Raw genomic sequence first — 21913 nt, 5'->3', positions numbered from 1 at the left:
GCGTTGCATGGAACTTGTGGTTTAGATATCAATGCGTCAAAAGAGAGAAAACAAAAAAAGAATGAAGGTGGCTCAGCACGCGCTTGGGGTATCACGCGCCATTGGGGGCCGCTTACAGACGTGCTGCCTCTGTGACAGAACGTTTACGTGAAGGGTGCTTGGGAGGCTTTGGAAGAGGAATTCCTTGAGACACTTACGTTTGCTCTTTTTTTCTTTTTTTTTTCTATTTCCACCAGCTTTGTCTCATCATCTTGGACTGAGGTTGAGGTTAGGCGATGGGATGTCGTCAAGTGTATTCAGTAGTAATAATAAGCGAAACACTCGGCCGTCGGAATTATCTCTGCGCCAAGGAAAGTGTGAGTATGGTCTATTATCGTACCTAAAGCGATGTGTCTCTCATTGTCAACGATCCATGAGTCAAAGCGCCAGTTGTCGCTTTTATTTGTTGGTCACTTGCCTTAGATGTTTGATATTTCCCTTTATTCATCTAGCTACCTCAAGCCACGCACGTCCTTCTGGGGCAAGAACATCGAGAAAGACCAGGAGGCATGCAGGGCTTTGTATACATGTATGTAGTAGGTAATATGCAGATAAAGTTCTCCTTGATGCCTTGGATAATCCTCAAGTTGTCAATATCACATATTTGCGGACAAATCAAGATGGAATCATACTGCTGCCTTGACACATCCAAGTACACCCGTAACCCGCCTCACAAACTCCGAAGCAGCATCGACTCTACAGCATAGCACATGGGAGGCAAATCAAAGTCAACTTGACCGGCATTTTGTTGAATTTGTTACTTTCGTACATGAATTAAGAAAACCCGTACTCCCAAAAACTCGCCGTCAGCGCCTCGGGGGAAAAAAACAACAAACGAGGCACTCGCCAAGGATTCCGTTTCCAGGTGTATCTCATTATAAAAATGGATGGCGCCTCCGCCCAAGATTTTGCTTTTTTTTTTTCTACGCCTTGGGGGCGGCCTCGCCCTCGTCCTTCTTCTCCTCCTCACCCTTCTTCTCCTCCTCGCCCTCGAGCGCGGGCATCTCGTCGTCGTCATCGTCAGAGTCGGAGTCGGGGTTTCCGGAGCTGCTGTACTCGGGCATGCCCTCCAGGCCCATGCCGCTCATGTCGGGCATGCCACCGGCGCCGCCTCCCAGCTTGGAGAAGTCGATGCCGCCAAAGTCACCTCCTAGAAAGAAGTCGTTAGCTTGGTAAGGCCGAGAAAGGGCGAGAACGAAGGGTATCGGTCAATGCTGTGGCTGGGGATCGCAAGAGTCACGTACCCATTCCGGGCATGCCGCCTAGTTCATCAAGTTAGCATAAGACGGCCAATTTACACATAATAAGCTAGAGCACCTCGGCGCATGCCAAGGGAAAAGGACAATTCACTCACCCATGTCGCCAAACTTGGACAGATCGTCATCAGCAGCCTCGTTCTGCTCGTCCTCATCAACCCACTTGTCAAAGTCGGTCTTGAGGAAGTGCAGCTTCTGAGAGGACTTGAGCAGCCGCGGCCAGTACTCCTCCTTGAGCTCCTTCTTCTGCAGCTTCATCTCAATGTTCTTGGCCGTGTGGTTGACGCGGCTCTCGGCGGGGTCGATCTCGGCGTACAGCTCAAGCTCGACATGGTACGTCTTCTTAAGGGTGGCGGAGGTGCCGGTGAAGGTGACGCTGGTGGGCTTCAGGTCGAGCTTCAGGTCTTCTTTGGAAACGTCGGGGACGGAGATGGTCAGGTAGATGAAGTTCTTGGCGGCATCGGCCGCAGAGGAGCGCTGGGCCCAGAGAACTAGAAGAAAGGCGACAGCGTCAGCTTCGAAGCTCGAGGGGGAGCGCCGCGATGGCAATTCCGAGCAAGCAGAGCAGCGTGACGTGGGGGGAGTGCAGCTTGCAAGCACAAGTCCGCCTCGATACGGCATCGTGTGTCTCGATCGCCAGCTTTCAAACCACCAACGACGCGGCTCAACTCAAAACAGGCCAGAACCCACCTTCGGGAGTCAACGTCTCAGCCATGGTGTGTGCGGGGGTGAGCTTTGTTGTGAGAGTGGAAAGCAAGAGCTGGTTGAAGGATATTGGCAAAAACTCGCGAGCGTTGCGCGCAGGCAGATAGATGTATGTGTGTTTAGTGTGTGTGTGTGTATAGAGAGGAAAAATTGAGGTTTGGGTGAATCAGGCTGTGGTCAAGGATCAAAGAGGCACAGCAGCTTGGAGTGAAACCCTCCAAGGCAGTTATGGAAAGCGTCAGAAGGCAAAAGATCTGGCGGCAGGGCTGATGAGGGGCACGATGCGGCGGTACCCCTCGCGAGTGCGGCGGCTGATGCGACAAGCAGGTACCCCGCTAACGGACGGCGCTGCCAGAGAGGCTGGATGGCTGGGGCGCGCCACGCCAGCTGTAATGATTGGCATTCTTCATCAGATACAGGTGCTAGGTACGGTAGATGGTACTTCTTATTAGGATAGTAGGTAGTTATCGATGTCGATGTTCTGCAAGAAAAGGTAGCCATTTCCCGGTATGACTAGGTAAGTAGGTAGCAAGTGCAATTACCTTTTCCAACGATTGCAGCCAACATGTACCTGCTGCGGGGTTGAAGCTCAGCTCTTGGTATGATAAGCAACAGAACATAATAAGCATGGCATAGTCTGAGGGCTGAGCAGGTATTTTGATATCAAGTACTAGGTAAGGCCTGCAAGATTACTTCAACAATGGTTTACATGAGCATCAGCATGCATTTCTTCGAAACATCACCGTCACAACTTTAAAGTATTTGCCCAACAGAGGCCTTCCATTCTCGGCAACTGCACCAGCCTCCCAAAGGTCGCAGCGGGGTAATACATACGCAGTAAAGCGGCTGCAAGTGGTCGGTTCAAGCCACGCTGTGGCTGACGCATCCTCCCCCCAGCCTCACCACAGCACGGTGACGAGTTGCGTCTTCCCAGCCAGGACGGCTTCTACAGTATTCTTTCCGCCTTGCGTCTTCACCGAGCGAAACCACGATCCTCGTCACCACGCACCTTTGCGGCCACAGCCTCGGGCTCCACCAGCGCCGTCCTTGTGCTTTTGGCCTCCTTACCTCAGCGCACATTTACGGATGAGACAGACGGCCAGCCTCAAGTCTTGATCAGCATTGGGCGCCGAGCCCGCGCACAACATCATCCTTCCCGCCAGTCGCCCTCTCTACTCCCTCCCCTCCTTGAACTCGCACAGCACTTGGCGCCAGCCATGGAGGCGTTCAAGTCCCTCTTCGCAAAGCCGGACCCCCAGGCACAGGTACGGCGCTCCACCCAGCCTCTTCTCTAGAACCTTGCCATTGACCAGTCCTTCACCTCCAACAGGCCCGAAAATGCAACGCCATGATCCGGTCCAACATCCGGAAACTCGATCGCGACATTGCTCAGGTTAAGCAGGTTGAGATCAAGACCAAGAACCTCATCCTAGCGGCCGACAAGCGCGCCCAGCGAGACCCCACGAGAGCCAAGCAGGCGCAGAAGGAGGTCCGGGACTTTGCGCGCGAGCTGGTCCGCGCGCGCAAGACGTCGGCGCGGCTCATCACGTCCAAGGCGCAGCTCAACTCGGTGCAGATGCAGGTCAACGAGGCCTTTGCCGTGCGCAAGATTGAGGGCTCGATCCGGGCCAGCGTCGGCATCATGAAGGACGTCAACCACCTCATCCGGCTGCCCGAGTTGTCCGGCACGATGCGGGAGCTCAGCGTCGAGCTGATGAAGGCGGGCATCATCGAGGAGATGGTTGACGAGACGCTGCCCGAGGACGTTGACCTGCTGGGTGAGGACGAAGAGGCCGAGGGCGAGATTGAAAAGATCCTGGGCGAAGTCCTCAGTCGGAAGGAGCCATCTATGCCCGCTGCCCCGGTGCCGGAGCCGCAGAAGCCGGTGGCGGAGGAAGAGGAGGACGAGGAAGACGCAGAGGCAATGATGGATCAGATGAGGAACCGATTAGATGCTTTGCGCAGCTAGAGCGGGTGCGGTTGCGGGGAGGGGGGGCTTTGTATGTTCCGTGACTTGGATCATAGGCAGCGGTGTTTCGGCGTTTGGATGCTTGGGGGGCCTTCAGATATACACTTTATACATGCATAATACTACCTCCTCGGGGAACCTTATCCCAATCTCTCATATCTTTCGACCGGCACGGCAGCGAAGTCTGTCGACTAGGGATGGAGATTCATGTGACTTGTTCGTGCTGCATGATATATATAGAGCGGTGACCCTGGATACCGATATACTGCCCCCCTTGTGCCTGACGCCATCCAGTACGGGAGAGCCATGCCCCTTGGTGGGCTGACGGGTGACTTGCCTCCCCATAGGGATACCGGCATTGGATCTCGGTACTGACTTGGCATCTGGAGCATGGACGGTGGAGTTTTTGGTCGAGTGACCCAAGAAGCGGTGATGGAGTTTGGGCTCGTATGGGGAAGTGGATTGTGGACTCAGGCGAGCGAGGGAGCACGGAATGTTGCTCCATACGAAAGAGATGATCCGCAGGTGGGATGGAAGATCTCGGTCCACTATCTAGTTGCCTCATCTTGCTCATCATCGTATGCAGGCCAGAGAAGAGGAGCGTTGTCTCCTCCATATCCATATTTTCCCTCCCGGGTAGCTGGGTCATACTGTGCCTGTGTAGACGTGGAAGCGTCAACCTGACCTCGTTTTGGAGATTTCACCCGATTCTCTTTGAAAAGAAGAGGAAAAAAAGAACAGCTGAGCAATTTCATCTGCTTCTCAATCATAAAAATTCTGGAAATGAAGTATACAAGGTGTTGCTGTAAAAAGCAAAAAAATGCGTCATCCGGAACTCGAATCCGGGCCTCAACTTTTCACCGGTGAGATGGAAGAGTTGAATCCTAACCCCTAGACCAATGACGCGCTGTACTAGTGACTTGTAAATTTCACTTTCAAATAATGACTAAGAAGCCTAGCCCATTATCCTGCTCCCCGCATATCCTTCTACACCAATTGCTGTCCTCTTCTCTGCTTACTTGTACAATCCTTCCCTTGTCCAACAAATTGGGTTGGGCACCTTTCCTTGTCCTTTGCCTTGGGCATCTGCATGAGATCCGTCGCTCCCCGGCCCTGCATCCGCGCCGCGGCGCGAAAGAGGCAAAGAAAATAGGTTCCAGGCTGCAGGAACCAAGTTCTCGGGCCATCTGTGGAGATGCACGCTCCTTTCCTCCTTCATCACCAACCTCTTCAACATAGCGCAACCGGCTCAGGATCCGCGGGGCCTTATTTCGACAAGCGTGGACGCTTGGAATGAGTTGAGCCAGGGAGTTGACCAGGGCACTTTTACTGGTTCGGCCGATACTACTACTAGAGAGAGCGCCTAGAGGATGGGTAAGGAGGGCGGATCGCACATTGCGGACCCGACAACACGGGACACGGAGAGAGAGAGAAAGGGCAGGGCGTGTGAGAAATTTGGCTGGGCAAGCAACGGAGGAGCCAGGGGACAACGGGAGAAGCGTCGGACAAACCCCTGCGATGCTACTACCTGCGGACCGAACTTGGGGAGCCTCTAGCTGCCGCTGCTACGTCTCTGTACCATGTTGACAGTTTGACCTTGTTTGCCCACCCCTCTGCTGGTGCTGAAGGCAAAGCTCTACAGGTCCGCGAGCTTCAATCTCATTTCCCGTCCCGACGGGTCGGATAGGCGACTTCTTGACTTCCTTCTTCTTGGCCTCCCTCGTGCAATTCCAGAAACGCGGTTGCGAACCCTAACGACGCCGTTGCTTCGGCGAAGATACGAGCAAAAGCAAAACCCAACCAGCTGGGAAATGGTTCCTGCATGACATGTCACCTCGGAGACTAAAAGAGAGAAGAGTCAACATATGAATGAGGGGGGGTAGCGAGAAAACAACAAGAAAATTCTGAATTATGATGATGGAGAGAACCCGGCAGCGGTCCGTCGGCGATACCAAGGACCCAGAAACCAGACTCCAGGGAATTGGAGCTGTAAAACGGGTAAGGGAAAAAAAAGAAACGAGCACCAGAGAGACGAGGCAGAAACGACATGGATATAGCTCCAGCTCGAGCTCCTGTCCACCCGGAAGCTGTCCGGTGACTAGGGTTGGAGAGAAGCTGGGCCTTGGAGCTTGTCAGGTTGATGATGGAGACAAGGGAAACGACTCACGCGACGTTCCATGGAGCTGGTAAACGCCGTTCATCCCCTTCCCCTGCCACCGGTGGCCCTTGGAAGCCCAAGAAAAAGAAAGGAAATCAAGAGGGAGCGTGCCCCCAAGCGTTCGTCTCGTCTATTCTCTGTGGCCGTATGCCCAAAATGGAAAAACCCACGATCCATGTCCGGGACGGGGGTAGTTGTCTCTTTTGCAAGGAACCGCAGCCCAGGGGTTCGCCTACTCATTTAATTGAATGGGGGTGCTTGCCATGCGGACGAAGCGGGCCGGGGAAGCGATCCGGCGAATGGAGGCGCGGCGGGCCTGCGCCACGCACGTGGCCACTAGGATGAGGACGATGATGACTCAGCATCGCCATCCAACCATATTCTAGCCGGTCATGAGCTGGAGAGACGACAAGCCACACCTGTCGCTTCGGCGTGGGGTTTTCATCGCTTCATTGTTTCAGCGTCCTCTGTGGCTTGCGGCTGAACGTCTTTTCTCTTCTCTCGTCAAAGTCCGGGGTAGCGCCAGGCTGAGGAAGCTAGGGGCGTGGCAGCTGTCTCCTCCTCCTACTACTACTGGTAGCCGTTTTGCAGACAGAGGCAGAGGAAAAAGCAACAAGGTCAAGGTCAAGGACAGCGTTGATTACTCGGCAATTTCATGCGATAGCCGTTGGGCTGGCCCTCAATCGCACCCCCTCCCCCCCCCTTGGCCTGTCATTCTCCTTCTGCCATCTTGTCTTCTCCCCCCTTCATTCTTTTGACGCCATCGTGACTGTCTAATCTTAGTCCTCCCGAGCGAAATCCGAACCGTCTGCTGAAAGTCTACCCCCCTCCCCCAGCAAGGCGGCCCAATTCCCAAGATGCCGGAAGAGAAACAAGCTCATTTACCAGGGCACGGGGATCAGAGGGGCTGTGGGATCCAAGGTCTCGGTCCGCCACGATCAAATTGGCCGCTTGCCCACGATTCAAGCTGGCCGTCATTACGAGTCGTAGAAGCGTTTGACACGGACACGGGGGCTTCAGGGCTAGATTGCTAGGGCGAGCGGATGTCCAGGGAGGATTGCCGGTGCCTAGCCGTCGGCCGGCTGAATGGCCCTTTGGCTGCCCTTTGCCCCTTGAGAACACCGAGACCTCGGTGTCGCTGTTGGGAGCTGCCATCGCCAACCAAGCGTTTCCTTTCACTTCGTCGCGCGGTCGCCTTTTAGCCTTTCAAGATTCAGCGTCGCATTTTACTTGATGCTTCCTTCAGAGCGGCAGCGGGAGTCGCGTCGGTTGTCGCAGAAAAGAGGCCTCTCTCAGGGACGTCTTGTATCCCACAGAACCAGAGCCGCAACATTCGGCGACGACAAAACTCTACAGCACCATCAGCAGCAATAATACTCCGAAGAGAATGCTGACTCGAGCCATCAGTCATGACCGCGGCGAACACCGAGCACTGACTCCCTCTCACGCTACTTGACCGAGGAACAAAAGCCCAAACGGCGTCTCCTTCGGCTCCTTCTTACTCGACGGACGTTTCGGCACAACGGGTCAAAGCTGGCGCCCATGTTTCCTATTACGCTCACCTCTACTTCTCCCGGCCTTTACCCACGCGGCAGAGAGAGAAGAGAGGGAAACAGAGCAGTGTGCCATTTAGCCGTGGCGAGAGAGTTACATACGGACGGACAGTATCTAGCTTCATCCAGAGCCGAGCCACGATGCCGACGTTACAGCGGGAAATTGCAGCGCCCCACCCTTTGGAAGCTTCGAAATTCTGCAGAATGTTTCCATCGGACGGGGGGGTCTCCCGGCTTTCGCTGCCTGTTGCCTGCCTGCCTGCCTGCCTGCCTGCAGGCATGGATGCGTATTACCGTCCGCATGCTTCTTTGTGGCTTGACAGCTGGCGATGGCCTCGCTGGCGGTGGAGGCCGGCCCGGTCAGGGACAGCAAACGGACCGTAGTGCGTTTCTTGTTGGCCGTCTTACTGTAGGACTTGTCCGAGCATTGTTCATGCTACGACTCATGGCACGGCAGCAGCGACAGGTTGCATGTCAGGTATCAAGGTAAGCTGCTTCATCGGAGGAAGCCTCCCCATCCATCCTTTGCAATACCTACCTACTGGAATCATAACCTTCGGCGTGCCGGGATGTCATCCGTTTGAACTAATCCACATCCACGCGTGGATCTCGCGGCGTCTAAACCCACTGCCAAGGCGAAGCAGAAGCAAGACAGCAAAGACAAAAGAAGTCCACTTTCACGATGGAGTCCCATGCCGTGCTCGCTGATCGCCGGACCCTCCTCTGCTTCACCTCTAGTATCCATCTCCGAAATTTTAAAGAAATTTCCCACTTCAGAGGCAGAAGTCTGGGTTCGGTGCCCAATGAGAAAATTCTGATTGCGGATCAGGCTCGTGGCTAGGGACCGGGGACAAGGCGCAATGTGTGCACATGAGTCTTGTCAGACACGGCAATCTCCATTACATACACCCAAAGGCGCGATTCGTGATCCGGAACGTCCATTGTTGACACTTGGAAGCTGAGGCGTGTCCGGAGAATGACTGACTGCTCTTCAAAAGCCTGGCTGTCGCGGGTTTATTCAACTCCGTACCTTGTTAGTCAGATCGTGATATCGGACATGCTTTTGTGCTGACGGGGAAATCCATCCCGTCGCATCCCCTCAACGCACAAACACTTCCTTCCATCTTCATCCCCCTTGTTGGTTGAACCTCCAGACATTCCCGCCAAATCCAAATCCAGCAGTTACTACTTACCAGCCTTGGTTAAACGGCAGCTGTCAAGCCGACACCTTGGTTATTAGGCCTAGACCAAAGGAGAAATACAAGCTACATCCAAGTCTATTACGATTAATACCCAGCAGGCATCGAGGAGATCGAAGCAAGAGGAGAAAAAATCTTCAAAGCTCTAGACTCAGAGAATCCCTCCCCCGGGGCACGGTCACAACGGTTCCGTGACATGGGAGGAAAGGGCAAGGGTTGTCAATAAAAAACCCCCTGCAAAAAAGAATCCCCGTGAGATTGCTCCTCTTAATACATCTGAAACGAAAGCAGCGAGAAGAAGAAATCTCTGCAACGAAAAAAAATTTGACAATGGACTTTTTTTTCTTTGGTTCGGTGGGGAGGGAAAGAGGATCACAGGGGTTGTTGGGTTCCTCTTCTTATTGGGGGCGTGTGTTTCTTTCTTTCCTTCTCCAAAGGTAGGGACATTTTGAAGCCTAGAATCAAACGGCGGGATCTTCCGCGGGACGGGTGGAGAAGTCCGGGATACTAATAGTATCCGTTCTGTTCTTCTTGATGGAGCTCATCAGTCATCAAGGTGAAGAGGAAAAAGCAAAGAAGAGAAGAAGAAAAAAAAAAAAAAAAAGATGAGTGTACCGTAAGCCTAGGGACTCGGGCCGGCCCTGGGCAGTGGGGGGGGGGAGAAGTTTTTGATCCTCCTTGGTGCTAAACAAGTAGGAGAAGTAGGTAGTAGTAATAATCAGAGGCTACGGTGCTGGGTAAGGTAGTGGAGCCAAGGTAATGGAAGACGTCCCCCCTCCGTTCCCTCTCTTGCTCCGTTTAGCAGGAGACAAGACAGAGCCAAGGGAAAACGGGCCGTTTAAGCGACGGGACGAGCAAGGGCCAACGGGGAAGCACGGGCTCTCTCTCATCAATGCCAACATGAATGCCAGCACAAGTTTCCGTTTCGAAGCCGGGAACGCTGGTAGTATCCGTTTCCAAGGTACCCATGTCCGTTGGCTTCTTCTTCTTCTTCTTCTTCTTCTTCCGTTTCTGACTGCGGTGTGCCGCCGTTTTCTCTCTCTCTCTCTGTCTTTGGGGGACCCATACTACTACATCCTTTCCCTCCCCACCCACCCACTCCATCCCGATGTGTGTCGCGCATCTTGTGTCAGAGGTGCGTCTTGCAGGAAGCGGTCAAGACAAGCCTGTGCGTTTTCTTAGAGGTAGAAGGAAGAAAGCGAAGGGAAGGAAAACAGCTGGAGGTGTGGTGCGTGCGTGCGTTTGGACGTTGTTTCGATGCAATGCATGCTGCACGATGGCGGGGGAGGAGGAGGACGGGCTCCATTTCCTGATACATACCCTACTGTGAGGTAGGTAGGTAGTAGGTGTTGATAGATAACGACGGACAACTGGCGGACAAGACGGTGAAGCATGTGCATCAAATGCGTTGGTACGGTAGTAGTATATGCACGTAGGCAAGTCAGGATGCATGCCCCCCCCATGCGCGTCGCTCTCCTGCACACGCCCAGCTGCGAAAACGGGGCCGAGGATGGGCTTTTTCTCAGAAGAAAGACGGATGGATACTGACTGACTGCTTTGGCTGCATGGCTACGTCTGTCTGGGCGGCAACTTGATACTAGCAGTAATATGTTGAGATGCCTCCCATGCACGGCCAGCATGGCAAATGCGCCGGGGGGGGGGGGATTTCTAGTTGCGTTGGGAGGAGGGGGCTAGAACATTTTTCTTTTGTTCTTCTTCTCCTCTTGTCCAATGATTCCCGAGATTGATTTTTCTGTTTTGATTTGTGTATCGAATTGGGAGAAATTTCTCACAGCTTTTGTGGAGTTTGATCGTGCCCTAGGTGTGTCCGCCTCGTCATTGGGAAGAGTCACGATGCTACTACTACAAGAGTCAGAGGCGCTTGGCAAGAGATCTACCATGTACATACATACACGCCTTACAGATATCTACCTACTTCTCTATGTGATACAGCCTAACCTACTGTCTCACAGTCATCATCATCATCATCATCATCATCATCATCAGTATCTCAAGTGGTTGAGTCATCAACCTGGATTACCAACACCTGCCGAGTCTCGCGATATCATTAGGGCTTGACTATCCACCATACATCATATCACTAGACACCATACACAAGTGGATAAAGTGACTTTTTTTCTGAGAGAGGTACAAGACGTCGTACCGTGCGCGCGCTTCACAGTCTTTACTACATCGCAAAGTAGCCACCTACACTATCACAGCAATTGCTTACACCTACCTACTGCAATACTTAGTATAACACTTACTGCAGCCTGGAATCCTTCCTGTAATGCTTACTGCTAGTATACACTATACTGCAGAATATACATACTGACTGACTAAGAATGAGAGGCATCCAGATATAAGGTACTGCTAGAGGTGAATTGTAAGGTAGGTATGTAAGTATGCAGTAGTAGGTAGTGGCTGTATAAGTGCAGGCGTGTTATAGCGAGTGCGTGCGCTGAAGGAGGTACTTTGCTGTACAGTAAGGGAATGGCTAGCCAGCATCCCAACTTGGCTATCCAGCACCCCAGGATTTTGGTGAGAGGTACTAAGGTGTACTTCTGGTTACTGATAAGCTTTGACCGTTCACAACACCTGAAAATCTAAAGCATAAGTAAAAACTGCATCAGAAAAATGTTGCGCGCAAGGAGAAGAGAATGAGTGTCTTTTTGCTATAGTCTGATATCCTGATGCGGCACCTTTAAAGGTTAGTTTTCTAAAGAGGTAAGTATGAGTACTTAGCATGCAAGCGCTGAGTCAGCAGTAGTGAGGGTACTTCGCATAACATGCTGCTGCTATACTTTTTGCAAGTACCCCGGGGTGCTGGATAGCCAAGTTGGGATGCTGGCTAGCCATTCCCTACAGTAACCGTACAGTATGCGTGTATGGTGTCTAGCAATACGATGTATGGTGGATAGTCAAGCCCTATCATTACACATCGTGACCAGTATTGACTGATAGACAATGTCTCGCCAGCCCGGCGGTCGGCGGAGGCAGCGATGCACCTCCCAGGATCGTATCGTATCCTGTGCGCCCCAAACTGACGTCAGAGAACATGTCCCCCTCTGGAATCCCTTTCCCCCCGGGGGGCCGGAAGGCGAGGCGAGGCGAGACGTGGAATGCACATACATATCAGCCCGACGGCAGGCAGGCATGCTCTAGTCTAGAACAAAGAAGGCCGCATGAGATTCCCTGGGCGGACGTGCATTGATAGTACGCTGACCGTGTGGATGGTAAAAGACCGTAAGGTATGTAATGACAACACCACTCAACAGCTGCGGATACTTGGTGATAGCATTACTACTAGTACACTACTACTACTGCAGCCTTTGTGGGTGAGCTGGATGGGTGGTGGGCAGCAAGATCCCACAATTTGGCATCTCGTCCTCCAGACATCAGGGTAGCACGTGTGCAAAAAGGAAAAAAAAAAAAAAAAATGAACTGCATCGACAAGATGTCCACTTGGATATTGATGTGCTGCTGCCTGTGGGTTTATTTTTTGATTATGCAGCCATGCTACGTAGCCACAGGGTCCCGCCATGCCGGGATGCCCGATTAATGACCCCCCCCCCCCCCCCCCCCCCCCCCCCCCCCGAACTGCAGAAGCTTGCGTGCCGAGTGGAAGAGCATTCAAGCCCGATATGTAAGGTAGAGGTAGAGGTAGAGGTAGAGGTAGAGGCATCGGTATCGGAGGCAGAGATGGTGGTAAGGCAAGGTGTGGTAAGGTAAGGTAGTCTGATAGATAACGTGCTGCGCCGGCGTGGCATCGTCGCACTCGTGGCGAGGCACGAGGAGTAATACGATGCCACCACCGCCGCAGCCTTGCGAGGATTATGAAGCCGAGGGAAAAAAAAAAAGGGAAAGTCGTACTCCGTAAGCGCAGCCTCATGCCCCCGGGGGATCCTCAATGTGTGACGACTCCGTTAGGGGAATGTGTAAGAATACATACTACAAACTATCTACAAACTGTGGTGTTGGTAGAATGGATGCCGTGTATGGGCAACTGCGCGTACCAGCAAGCAACAAGGGCAGGCAGACGGCCACGCTCGCATCGCCGACGTCAGGCTGTCTCTCCATACGACTTATCGTACATTCTCTCCATATCTCATCGGAGGGGGGGGGGCGTCTGACCCTCGAGTCGGTCGGTGCTCGTCATCGCACAGCCCATCCATGGCATGGCAACTCGAACATGGCGTGTGCCCTGCGCGCGAGAGAGAGATGGCCCTCTTTCTCCAGGTCCAGGAATAGCAGCCCGCCGTTTCCGTCTCCTCTTCGTTCGCTTCTTCCTCTTCCCCCTCCTCCCCAGCCCAAGGCCAACGGGACGAGGGCCAGTCGGACGAGGGCCAGTCAGTCAGTCTGCCTGGGCACAGAACAGAAGAAAGAACCAGCACATCAACTGAGGGGCGGGCAGCAAATGGCGGTGCACGAAGCCCATTGATGGGGGGACTTGACTCATGAGGGGAAACGGCCAGCTGGCGTTTCTTCTTGTCGGGTCCTTTCCCCTCGCAGCACGGTGAGCTGTCCAGGCGCCAGCAGCGACATGAGAAAACAAAAATACAAGGTTGGGTGGGCAGAAAAAGCGAGCGAGAAAGTTGTCATGGACGCGCATGCGGTACCTCGTCTGTACAAGCACCCTTTTACGTGGACGCCATGTACACTCTACCTGGACAAAGCCCTCAGTCCGCCTTCATTTCGGTGCGGCTGCTGCGGCAGCGCGGAGCCCCGTCGCAAAGTTACGGGTACGTGTGCTGGCGACGAGGCGTGGTTGTGTCGCCCAGGTAGCACCGCAGTACCCGGCATCATTCCGAGTCAATGCCTTATCAATGGCATCATGGCATCATGAGGGTCGCCGTCAGGCTGCGACACAGGGACCTTGACCGCCTGGACGGTTGCTGCACCCAATCGCAGAGCGCAGACTGCGGCTTGGTGGGCGGGCAGCCACAGCAGAGGGTGCGGCATGACTGGCGGACAAGCGATGGGAATGCCTCGAGCTGGCGACGTTGGCGACCTGCCGGAGGGAGGAGGCGGCAGGATTCGTCTCCGTATCGCGGTCATGGTACATACATGTACATACATGGACGAAGCATGGGGGAACGGGGGGGAAAGAGACTGCCTTGGCTCGCTCGGGCTCTGGCTGTGCGCTGCTCGCTCTGCGTGGCCGCCGGAGAAGCCAGGACCCGGGGTCAGACCAGACGTTGTCGTGGCCGTTGGGCTACAGTTTTGGGGGGGTTTGCTTGCTTCGCCCAGCCCTTTGGCTCTGGGGGGAGTGTCGGCCTGATACATGGACCGTCCACCCCCGGCGCTCGCTCTGAGACTTCGTGTTCGTCCTCCCCAGAGTGGTGCGTGCGTGTTCCAATACTTCCCCGGGCCCCCCCCATCGCCCAGTCACCGGTCAAGCTCAGTCGGCGCCTCTGGTCCAACCACTCACTGCCTGGGGCTGGAGCACGCGTTTGTACTCGTAATGGTACTGCCCTCCAGCTCCGTTTAGCCTGCTGATGCCCATCCCGCGCGTGTTACTCCGTATCGAGCCCACGGTTATTCTCCGTCGCGGCCCGTTTTCGCTCCCATCTCATCTTACTGTACATGTGCTGGGGGACATGTGAACAAGGCGGGTAGAGGCTTCTCATCTCCTTCTGTAACGGGAACCCGACCTGTCCGTTTCGGGCATCTGCCTCCAAGTTTCTCTTCGGTTTTTGGCCTCTTGCCCGTTTCTTATCCGCGGCATCGCATCGCATCCCTCTGCTGGTTGCTTCCATGGCTCATAAGCGCTACGCGTATGACCCCCAAAGTCAAATCCCTTGAGAGCCCGGTTTGCCTTTCTCCTTGCTGCTGTTTGCTTGCGCTTGTGCTTGCTACCTACCTACCTACTTACCTAGGCAGGCTGTTGGCACACACCAGTGCTAGGCGAGCTGCCGTTTGTCTCGAGTCCACTCGAAGAAGGGCGGATGATAGTGAGTGATAGTCCCGTTTGAACGGGCGGGCGGGCTCTTCCCGCCGACGGTGGCGCCTCTCCCAGAGGGCACTATTTGCGATCTATCAGATTGCGATCCTCCCTTCCAAAGGGCACAACCAGCGAGGAGAGACAAAGAGGCATCGACTTGCTCGATTCCGATTCCCCCCAGACCAGACCGAGACAAGGCATCGCGAAAGCAGGGCGGCCGATCCAGCAAAACGGAATGCCGGGGAAGCCCATCCGTTCGACCAGCCTGGCGACTCGAAGGGGGGGACCCCCCTTGCGACAAAGCGACAGTGAACAGCGAGATCAACTCCCTCTCCCTTGCTGGCTGACTTGACCGGAAAGCTGGGGCGGTGTGCCCCGATGCCCAACGGCGGGTTTGCGTAATACTACCGGGGGTGAGGGAGAGAGAGAGAGAGAGCTGTTCGGTTGCGACAAGGGAGAGGGGGGGGCCAGCGAAGCCACTTGTTGGCATGGGGTGGGAGATTTGGAAAAAAAGAGGCGAGCATGGGTTTCTGGTTTGGGCCAGGGAGAATTTTTTTTCCTTTTTTCTTTTTTTTGCGATGCTAGTCGCGATGCAACCTGCCAGCCAGCGCGACGGGTTGACAAGATGAAGCTGCGCAAAGAGGCTGGAGGTACTACTAGTAGTAATACGTACAGCATCTAATTTGAGAGAGAGGGCTTGACATTGAAGGGCTGGATGATGAATGACAGCCAGCCGCTAGGGCACGCCCCGTCCGAGCCCCCGTCGGCACCGTCGACGGGTTTGTTTGTGCGAGTGGCTTTTTGGCGTTTTTGTTGTTTCCTCTTGTCTCCTTCGCCAGGGCGTCTGACTTGGCTGTTATACTACGGCGCTCGGTCCTCCCAGAAGCTACTACTAGTAGTAGGAGCAGCATGAAAAAGACGGCGGCGCTTCTTCTTCCCCGGACCGTGTCTTGAAACGGTTGGTTTCGCTTTCTTTCTTTGGAGCTTGTTGCCGCCCGCGGTTTGTTGCTTTTTGTGTTGTCGTCGTTTTTTTTCTTTGTTGCCGTTTGCTGGCGTTTTGGCTTGCTGTTGGTGGGCTCTTTTGGTGCTGGGGGTACGTGTTCCGTGACACTGGTGAATGGCACAGGTTGAATGAACGAGCTGAATGAATGGAACACGATACTACCTTACGGTGTAGACGATGGGCACAAAGGGAAACGGCAAAGGGAGAGACAGAAAAAGGAATACGCCGCACTGATACGGGCGCAAACATGACCGCACCCGTATCATTGCTTCCACACACTCTGCAAGCACACACACACACAGCCAGCAATCTATCTAGTATCTCTATACTTTGCCGTAGCAATTAAGCCAGCTGCATCGTATATTGGGAAAAAATAAATTGAACGCGACTGCAGCACGCCGCCGCTCTCGCTCTGGCTGCTTGCCCATGGCCCAATCAGACCGCCGGGCGTGGCGGTCAGAAAGGCAGCGAGAGTTGAACACCGCCATTTGTGTGTCACTCGAAGCGTGCGCCAGCGTGTGACGGTGCCTCGTAAAGTAAGGTACATACGTATGTATGGGATGTGCTGGACGGCTCACGCTCATCATACCGTTTTGGCTTGCAGCTGGCTTGCCTGTCCGAGCAATGAGCACCAGACAACAATACGGAGCCACAGCTCTCCGTTATTACTAGTAGTCCAGTAGGGCTGGGCTGGCGCTCTCTCTCTCTCTGTCCCCCCAGCGGCGTGGCGTCTGCCGGGCTGGCGTGGGGTGTGCGGAATCTCTCTCCCTCGACTCGCTCAATCGTCTGCTCAGACCCCGGCCAGATGCTGCGACAGGGGAGGGGGCGTGGGCGGAGACAGGCCCTGCTGCAACCTCTTTGCCCTTCTGATAAAACCCCAGCAGAAACTCTGGCAGCGCAATGACAATGGGCCTGACTCCCTTGTGCCACACCCCCCTCCCCTTCTGACCGACCCCCCCCCCCCCTTGGAATCCCCCATCTCTCTGCCCCCCCCCCCTTCTGCCCCAGCGCCGAGCGGCTCTCTCCCAAGTGATTCACACATGTGCCGCCCGTGATGCGTCGATATAAGTGCCTCTGCTCCCTCCAGGCTTCCCTCAGTTCTCCGGTCTGCGTTGCCTGTCATCACCAAGCATCTTTCGTCTCATCTCTCATCTATCCACCTGCTACTACACATCATCATCAGCAGTCATCATCATCACAACAACCAAGACGACGCTTACCATCTGAAATCCTCCATTTCCATCCTCCCAAAGCTTGCTCGGCCGGATAATCATCGTTGCATCCACACCACCCCACGGATTCGCCCGAAAGCACACACACACACACTCGATCAATACAATCAATAGCTCCTGGAAGCCGAGCAAACTCCACCATTGTTGTCGACGCGGGTTTTCTATCTATAGATAAAGCCCATCTTCGACCCCGGATTTCTGTACAAGAAAACGGCAGATCTCCTTTGCACATCATCAACAACACCAAACTCTCTCACAACTCTCACACACACATCCACACACACAATGTACGGCTCATACAGCTCATACAGCTCCATGAGCGCCATGTCGGCCGCCATCGACATCAGCCCCTCCAACCTGCGCAACTCCCGCGATGCCTCGTGCGCCTTTCCCTCGTGGCCCAGGCGGGAGTCGCTCTCCGAGTTCGACCGCGAGGAGCGCGCCACCTCGTTCCTCTCCGACGACGACCTCCTGCTGTCGGACCCCTTTGACGACGACAGCCACAGCATCGCCAGCTCCAGCGCCTCGTCCTCGCCCATCATGATGCAGTCACCCCCGCGCCTGACCGACGCCGAGGTCCTGGAGATGCAGCGCGAGAAGCTGGCCCTGCAGCGCGAGTGCATGCGCCAGATCATGCTCGAGAAGGAGCGCCGCAAGCAGGCCGCCAAGAAGAAGAGCCGCTCCGCGCCCGGCTCCAAGAAGAGCCCCAAGTCCAAGCTTGCCTCCATGACTCCCATCTCCGAGTAAATCAAGCAAACAGCTTCTTCTTTTTGTCTGTTTTGTTACTCCTTTTGGGTCATGCGCTGGACGCAGAACAGGGCTCTCTCTCTCCGTCTCTCTTACAACAACTACTTCTACCCGGCTTCATACGAAAATAACCACTAATACTGCGCAACAACAACGCACACACACCAAACCGGTGTACGACTTTACGAACTTGTTTCTCATTCTTCTTCTGTTTACCACTACAATTCTTCCACTTTTTTTCTTCTTACGACCGAGACCCGGGCCACATGTGGTCTAAACACAGCCACCGCTCCAAGCGCGCTATCAATAGGATTGATCCGCGGCGCAAAAAACATGGGCAAAATCGGGATGCCGAACGGGAGCGACACAGTCCGGCTTGCATCTGACTCATCCCTCCCTAATCCATCGCCGAGGCATTTCCCTCTTCTTCTTCTCTTCTTCCACCAACTTCAGCCGACTTCTGCCACACACATGGCAGCTAGATCGGCTAAAACGGGACCAGCCTTACCACGGCTTATTCTATTTTCCTTTCACTCGATACCCGGAGCTTTTTTTTCCTTACTTGGACGCCTCCAGCAACCCCTCCTTTGGCCAAGGGGTTATCGTCTCTACGACAGCCTTTTCTTCCATTTCCTTTCTCGTCTCTTCTCTTCTACTTCTATCTAATTCCTCTTTTCTTTTTTACGACGGCATAGTTATCGGAGTTCATTTGTTTTGGGTTTAGCGATCAATTCATAGCGGGCATTTGGAACTTTTTAGGATACCCTCTTCCGAAGAATAGGAAGAGCGACATGGACTTTTGTGTGTTTTATTCTGGGAACACCTCACTTTAGATACAACCACTGCTTTAGGCGTTGGGACACAGGCCTCCGCTACGAAGCGGACTGGCAACAGGCATTTACATACCAGGAATTATTAGCATAGTGTTTAGATAGCTTTCTTTGCAAGATACCCCCTTACTACCAATACCATTTTTTTCTTCTACAACTCTTCACAAAGACATTCGCTTCATCATCCTCTGTGATCTTTGCCCTTTGCTACCTACCTACTGACGAGGTACTACCTAGTTGAGGTGGCTTTTTTGCTTTGCTTTGTCCTTTTTAGTGTTGCTATTCTCTGCCATGTGTTTTATCCGCTGTAAAAGGTGCGCCATGGCTTGCGTTGGCAGCCTCAGCGACACATGCATCCCGATCTCATTCGCCGACGTCCGGCAATAGAGAAAGGGCTTGCTGCCACCGCGCCCGCCAGCCATGTTCAGCTCTTCCTACAAGTGGTGGGTAAGGTACTTAGTATGGTATCATGCATTAACAAACAAAAGAAAAGAAAAGAAGCGGTGACCCTTTTGTTCGCTTCTGCCACACACGCAGCACCACCACTTAACTTGCAAAGGCAACGCCACCTTTTTTTGTCAATTTAACACATCTTTTCCGTTGCGCTCTCAATCTACCTAGGTATTATCTTGAGCGCCACACACGGGAAGCAACCAAGAAGCTGGCTGAAGGCTGCAGCGGTGCAAGGGTGCTTTTGCTCACCGATTGCATGCGGTGCGACTCGGTGGCGGCTTTTTGTTTTCTTTTTTTCCTTTTTTCTTTCTTTGCGCTGTTGTTGTTGTTGTTGTTGCTGGCCTTGCTTTTTATTTGCCCGGATGCGAGGGGACAGAGTGCACAAGGATGGACAAGATGTTACAAGCTGGACGGTCGGACGGGCGGGCGGCAAAGCCGTCCTCGCCGGGGATCGCGGGTGGACGATCCTATTCGCCGTGCTGTGTTTACTGTCACATGAAGGGGGGGGAGGCGTGTGGTGGTGGTTGAGGAACTGGGTGGTGATTGTGATTGCGATAGTGGTAGATTGTCCGCTGTGCTGGGATCGAAAAGAAAAAAAAAAGCCACGGGGTGGTATTGTACCCGTTTTGCTGCACAGGGAAAGTCTATTACATGCGATACTACTTAGATGCGAAAACAAGACATATGACGGGCTGGATAGTGCTTGTTGTCTGAGGGGGGGCGTGTGAGTGAGTGCGTGCGTGCGTGACTGCTTTTTGTTGTCTCGTTTTGCTTTTGAGTAGTAATTCTGGTTTCTTTCTTTTTTGTTTTACATGGGGGAAAAAAGCAAAAAAAAAAACCTGCTTTTAGGGTGCGCGGAAAGAAATGTAACGGGCGGTGTTGGTTGGATCGCTTGCAAAGATGCTTTCTAGAGCGGGCTGAGAGATGCGAAACTACCTTAGGCAGTACATACCTCAAGTTGGTGATCGGTCAAACGGTTCATTCAATGCTTGGTCTGTTCAGATGCAGGGCGTCTGTGGTCTTGAACTTTCTTCTTCCTGTTTACTACCTTGATTACCCTTCTTTCTTACTGTTCACATTTGATATGCGATTATTACTTTCTTACTTGCTTGGGTAGGTGTCTTGAGCTGGAGCTTGTGTGATGACGACTTGGGCCCGCAGATGAAAGGGCGGAAAAAAGAAGAAAGGAAAATAGATTAATGAGCATCCCACCCTCTAATACCATTTACTGTATCTTTTGCGATGTCGGGCGTCAACGACAGCAAACACACACACGCACAGCCATGCGCGCCATTTATCAGATAAGGCACGATTGAGCAAAGCGCACATCGGCAAGGAGAGAGAGAGAGAGAGAGAGAGAGAGAGAGAGAGAGGGCTGCCCTGATGTGTGATAGCAACAGCTTTTTGCAGCTTGCAGAGGGTGTGTGCATGTCGAACTGCACGACGTACATTTTACATACATACATACATACATTGCACCTTTCCATACCTACATGCAAAGGGAGACAACGGTTTTTCGGAGCCACGATCGATCGGGGAAAGGACGGGAGGGAAGGATGCCGAATGAAAAGAACTGCAAAACGCGAAATGGGGCACAAAAAGAGGTCACACCGATGTTGAGTTGCTGCTGCGTTGCCAGCCTGCCGCACCGCTTTGCTTGACCGGTTTTTCCCCTTGCCCAGTCTGTGTGTTTCGAGGTGTGTGAACGTATGTACTTGATGTCGTGTCATGCTTTCATTTCCTTTTCCTGCTCTTCTCCCTTGCAGCGATGCATCCCTGGCGGCAGCTACACCGAGTGCATGAGCCGTTGCTGGCGAACACGTTGTACAGCGGGCATCTTTTTATCTCTGGCAGCTCTTGCAGCTGATAATGTCGGTGTAAAGGTATTAAAAGCAGCCGCCAGATACTAATAATACTGTACAAGGTGCGGGAGGGATCGGACGGGCGACGAGAATGAGGTGCTTGCGTGCATGGATTGTCTGTTTTGCTCTCCGCCTGTTTGTTCCGAGCTTTCGTCACTGAGAGTTTTACTTGCCTTGCCTTTTTGTTAGTCTTGCCCTTGCTTGACAAAAGGACGGTGAATTGATAAGCGATAACTCCACGGAGTAATACGCAATGGCAGACACTGTCAGACTTCCTTGGGGATTGCTTACCTCATTTTGCGTGCAACCACATGGGCTCCCTCAGGACCAGATCTCACTACGAAGCATTTCGGACTAGTAATAGCGAGTAACGAGACGAAGAAGGCAGACACACAAGTATGTTCGGAATGGCACAGATCCGTGTTCAAACAGACTTGTGTGAGAGCTGTGAGTTGTGTGGGAGAAAAGAGTGTGCTTGCATGCGCAACCATGATCCTCCCTATCGGCCGGGTGTCAGGGCTGCATATGCAGGGTTCATGATAGTCTTCTCTCTCTCCGATATTCGCCTGAATGCTACTGCGTACGACGTTTCCCTTTGACTCGCCGTTTACTGCTTGCGATATCCTGTTTATCTCGGAGACGGAAGTGAGAGAAACGGAAGACGGAGATGGAGAGGAGGGGTGTGTGTAAATCGTCGGTCGAGGTCGGCCCTTGTCAATGATTTTCGTCTTTTCTTTCCCCGAGGTGTATTTTGCCTCATTCCCTCTTGGCAGCTCGGCTGCTCGGTTCACATTATGCCGCATCTCTCCTACATGTATGTACAGACATGCTCTTCTCCCTCGTCCATCTGACTGATGTCTGAGCCGCCTTCCAAGCACGGTCTACGGCTCTCTCGGTGGGCCACGATCATCCGTGCCCTTGGCCCGGACGGACCCCGACATGCGCCTTTCCTTTCCGTCTTGT

General features: G+C 53.5%; 3 protein-coding genes across 3 annotated transcripts; 2 read left to right on the top strand and 1 right to left on the bottom strand.

Annotated features, from left to right (window-relative positions):
- Positions 1-1013: 1013 nt before the first annotated feature.
- On the bottom strand, positions 1014-1787 carry TRIREDRAFT_42462 (uncharacterized protein; the record flags this gene model as incomplete). The annotated part of the gene is made up of 2 exons (XM_006968072.1): positions 1014-1207; positions 1394-1787. Coding segments are annotated over 2 exons (588 nt in total), but the record flags the coding sequence as incomplete, so codon positions are not given.
- Positions 1788-3002: 1215 nt separating this feature from the next.
- On the top strand, positions 3003-3969 carry TRIREDRAFT_23063 (uncharacterized protein; the record flags this gene model as incomplete). The annotated part of the gene is made up of 2 exons (XM_006968063.1): positions 3003-3265; positions 3331-3969. The coding sequence occupies exons 1-2, from the start codon at positions 3218-3220 to the stop codon at positions 3967-3969; spliced, it is 687 nt and encodes a 228-aa protein (XP_006968125.1). The 5' UTR covers positions 3003-3217.
- Positions 3970-16999: 13030 nt separating this feature from the next.
- TRIREDRAFT_23062 (uncharacterized protein) lies at positions 17000-17805 on the top strand (the record flags this gene model as incomplete). The annotated part of the gene is made up of 1 exon (XM_006968062.1): positions 17000-17805. Exon 1 carries the CDS (start codon positions 17344-17346, stop codon positions 17803-17805), a length of 462 nt encoding a protein of 153 aa, XP_006968124.1. The 5' UTR covers positions 17000-17343.
- Positions 17806-21913: the final 4108 nt, after the last annotated feature.

Source organism: Trichoderma reesei (assembly GCF_000167675.1).
Source record: "Trichoderma reesei QM6a unplaced genomic scaffold TRIREscaffold_21, whole genome shotgun sequence".
Classification (NCBI taxonomy): domain Eukaryota; kingdom Fungi; phylum Ascomycota; class Sordariomycetes; order Hypocreales; family Hypocreaceae; genus Trichoderma; species Trichoderma reesei.
Note: the sequence above shows the minus strand (reverse complement) of the source record. Positions and strands in the feature narration are given on the sequence as shown.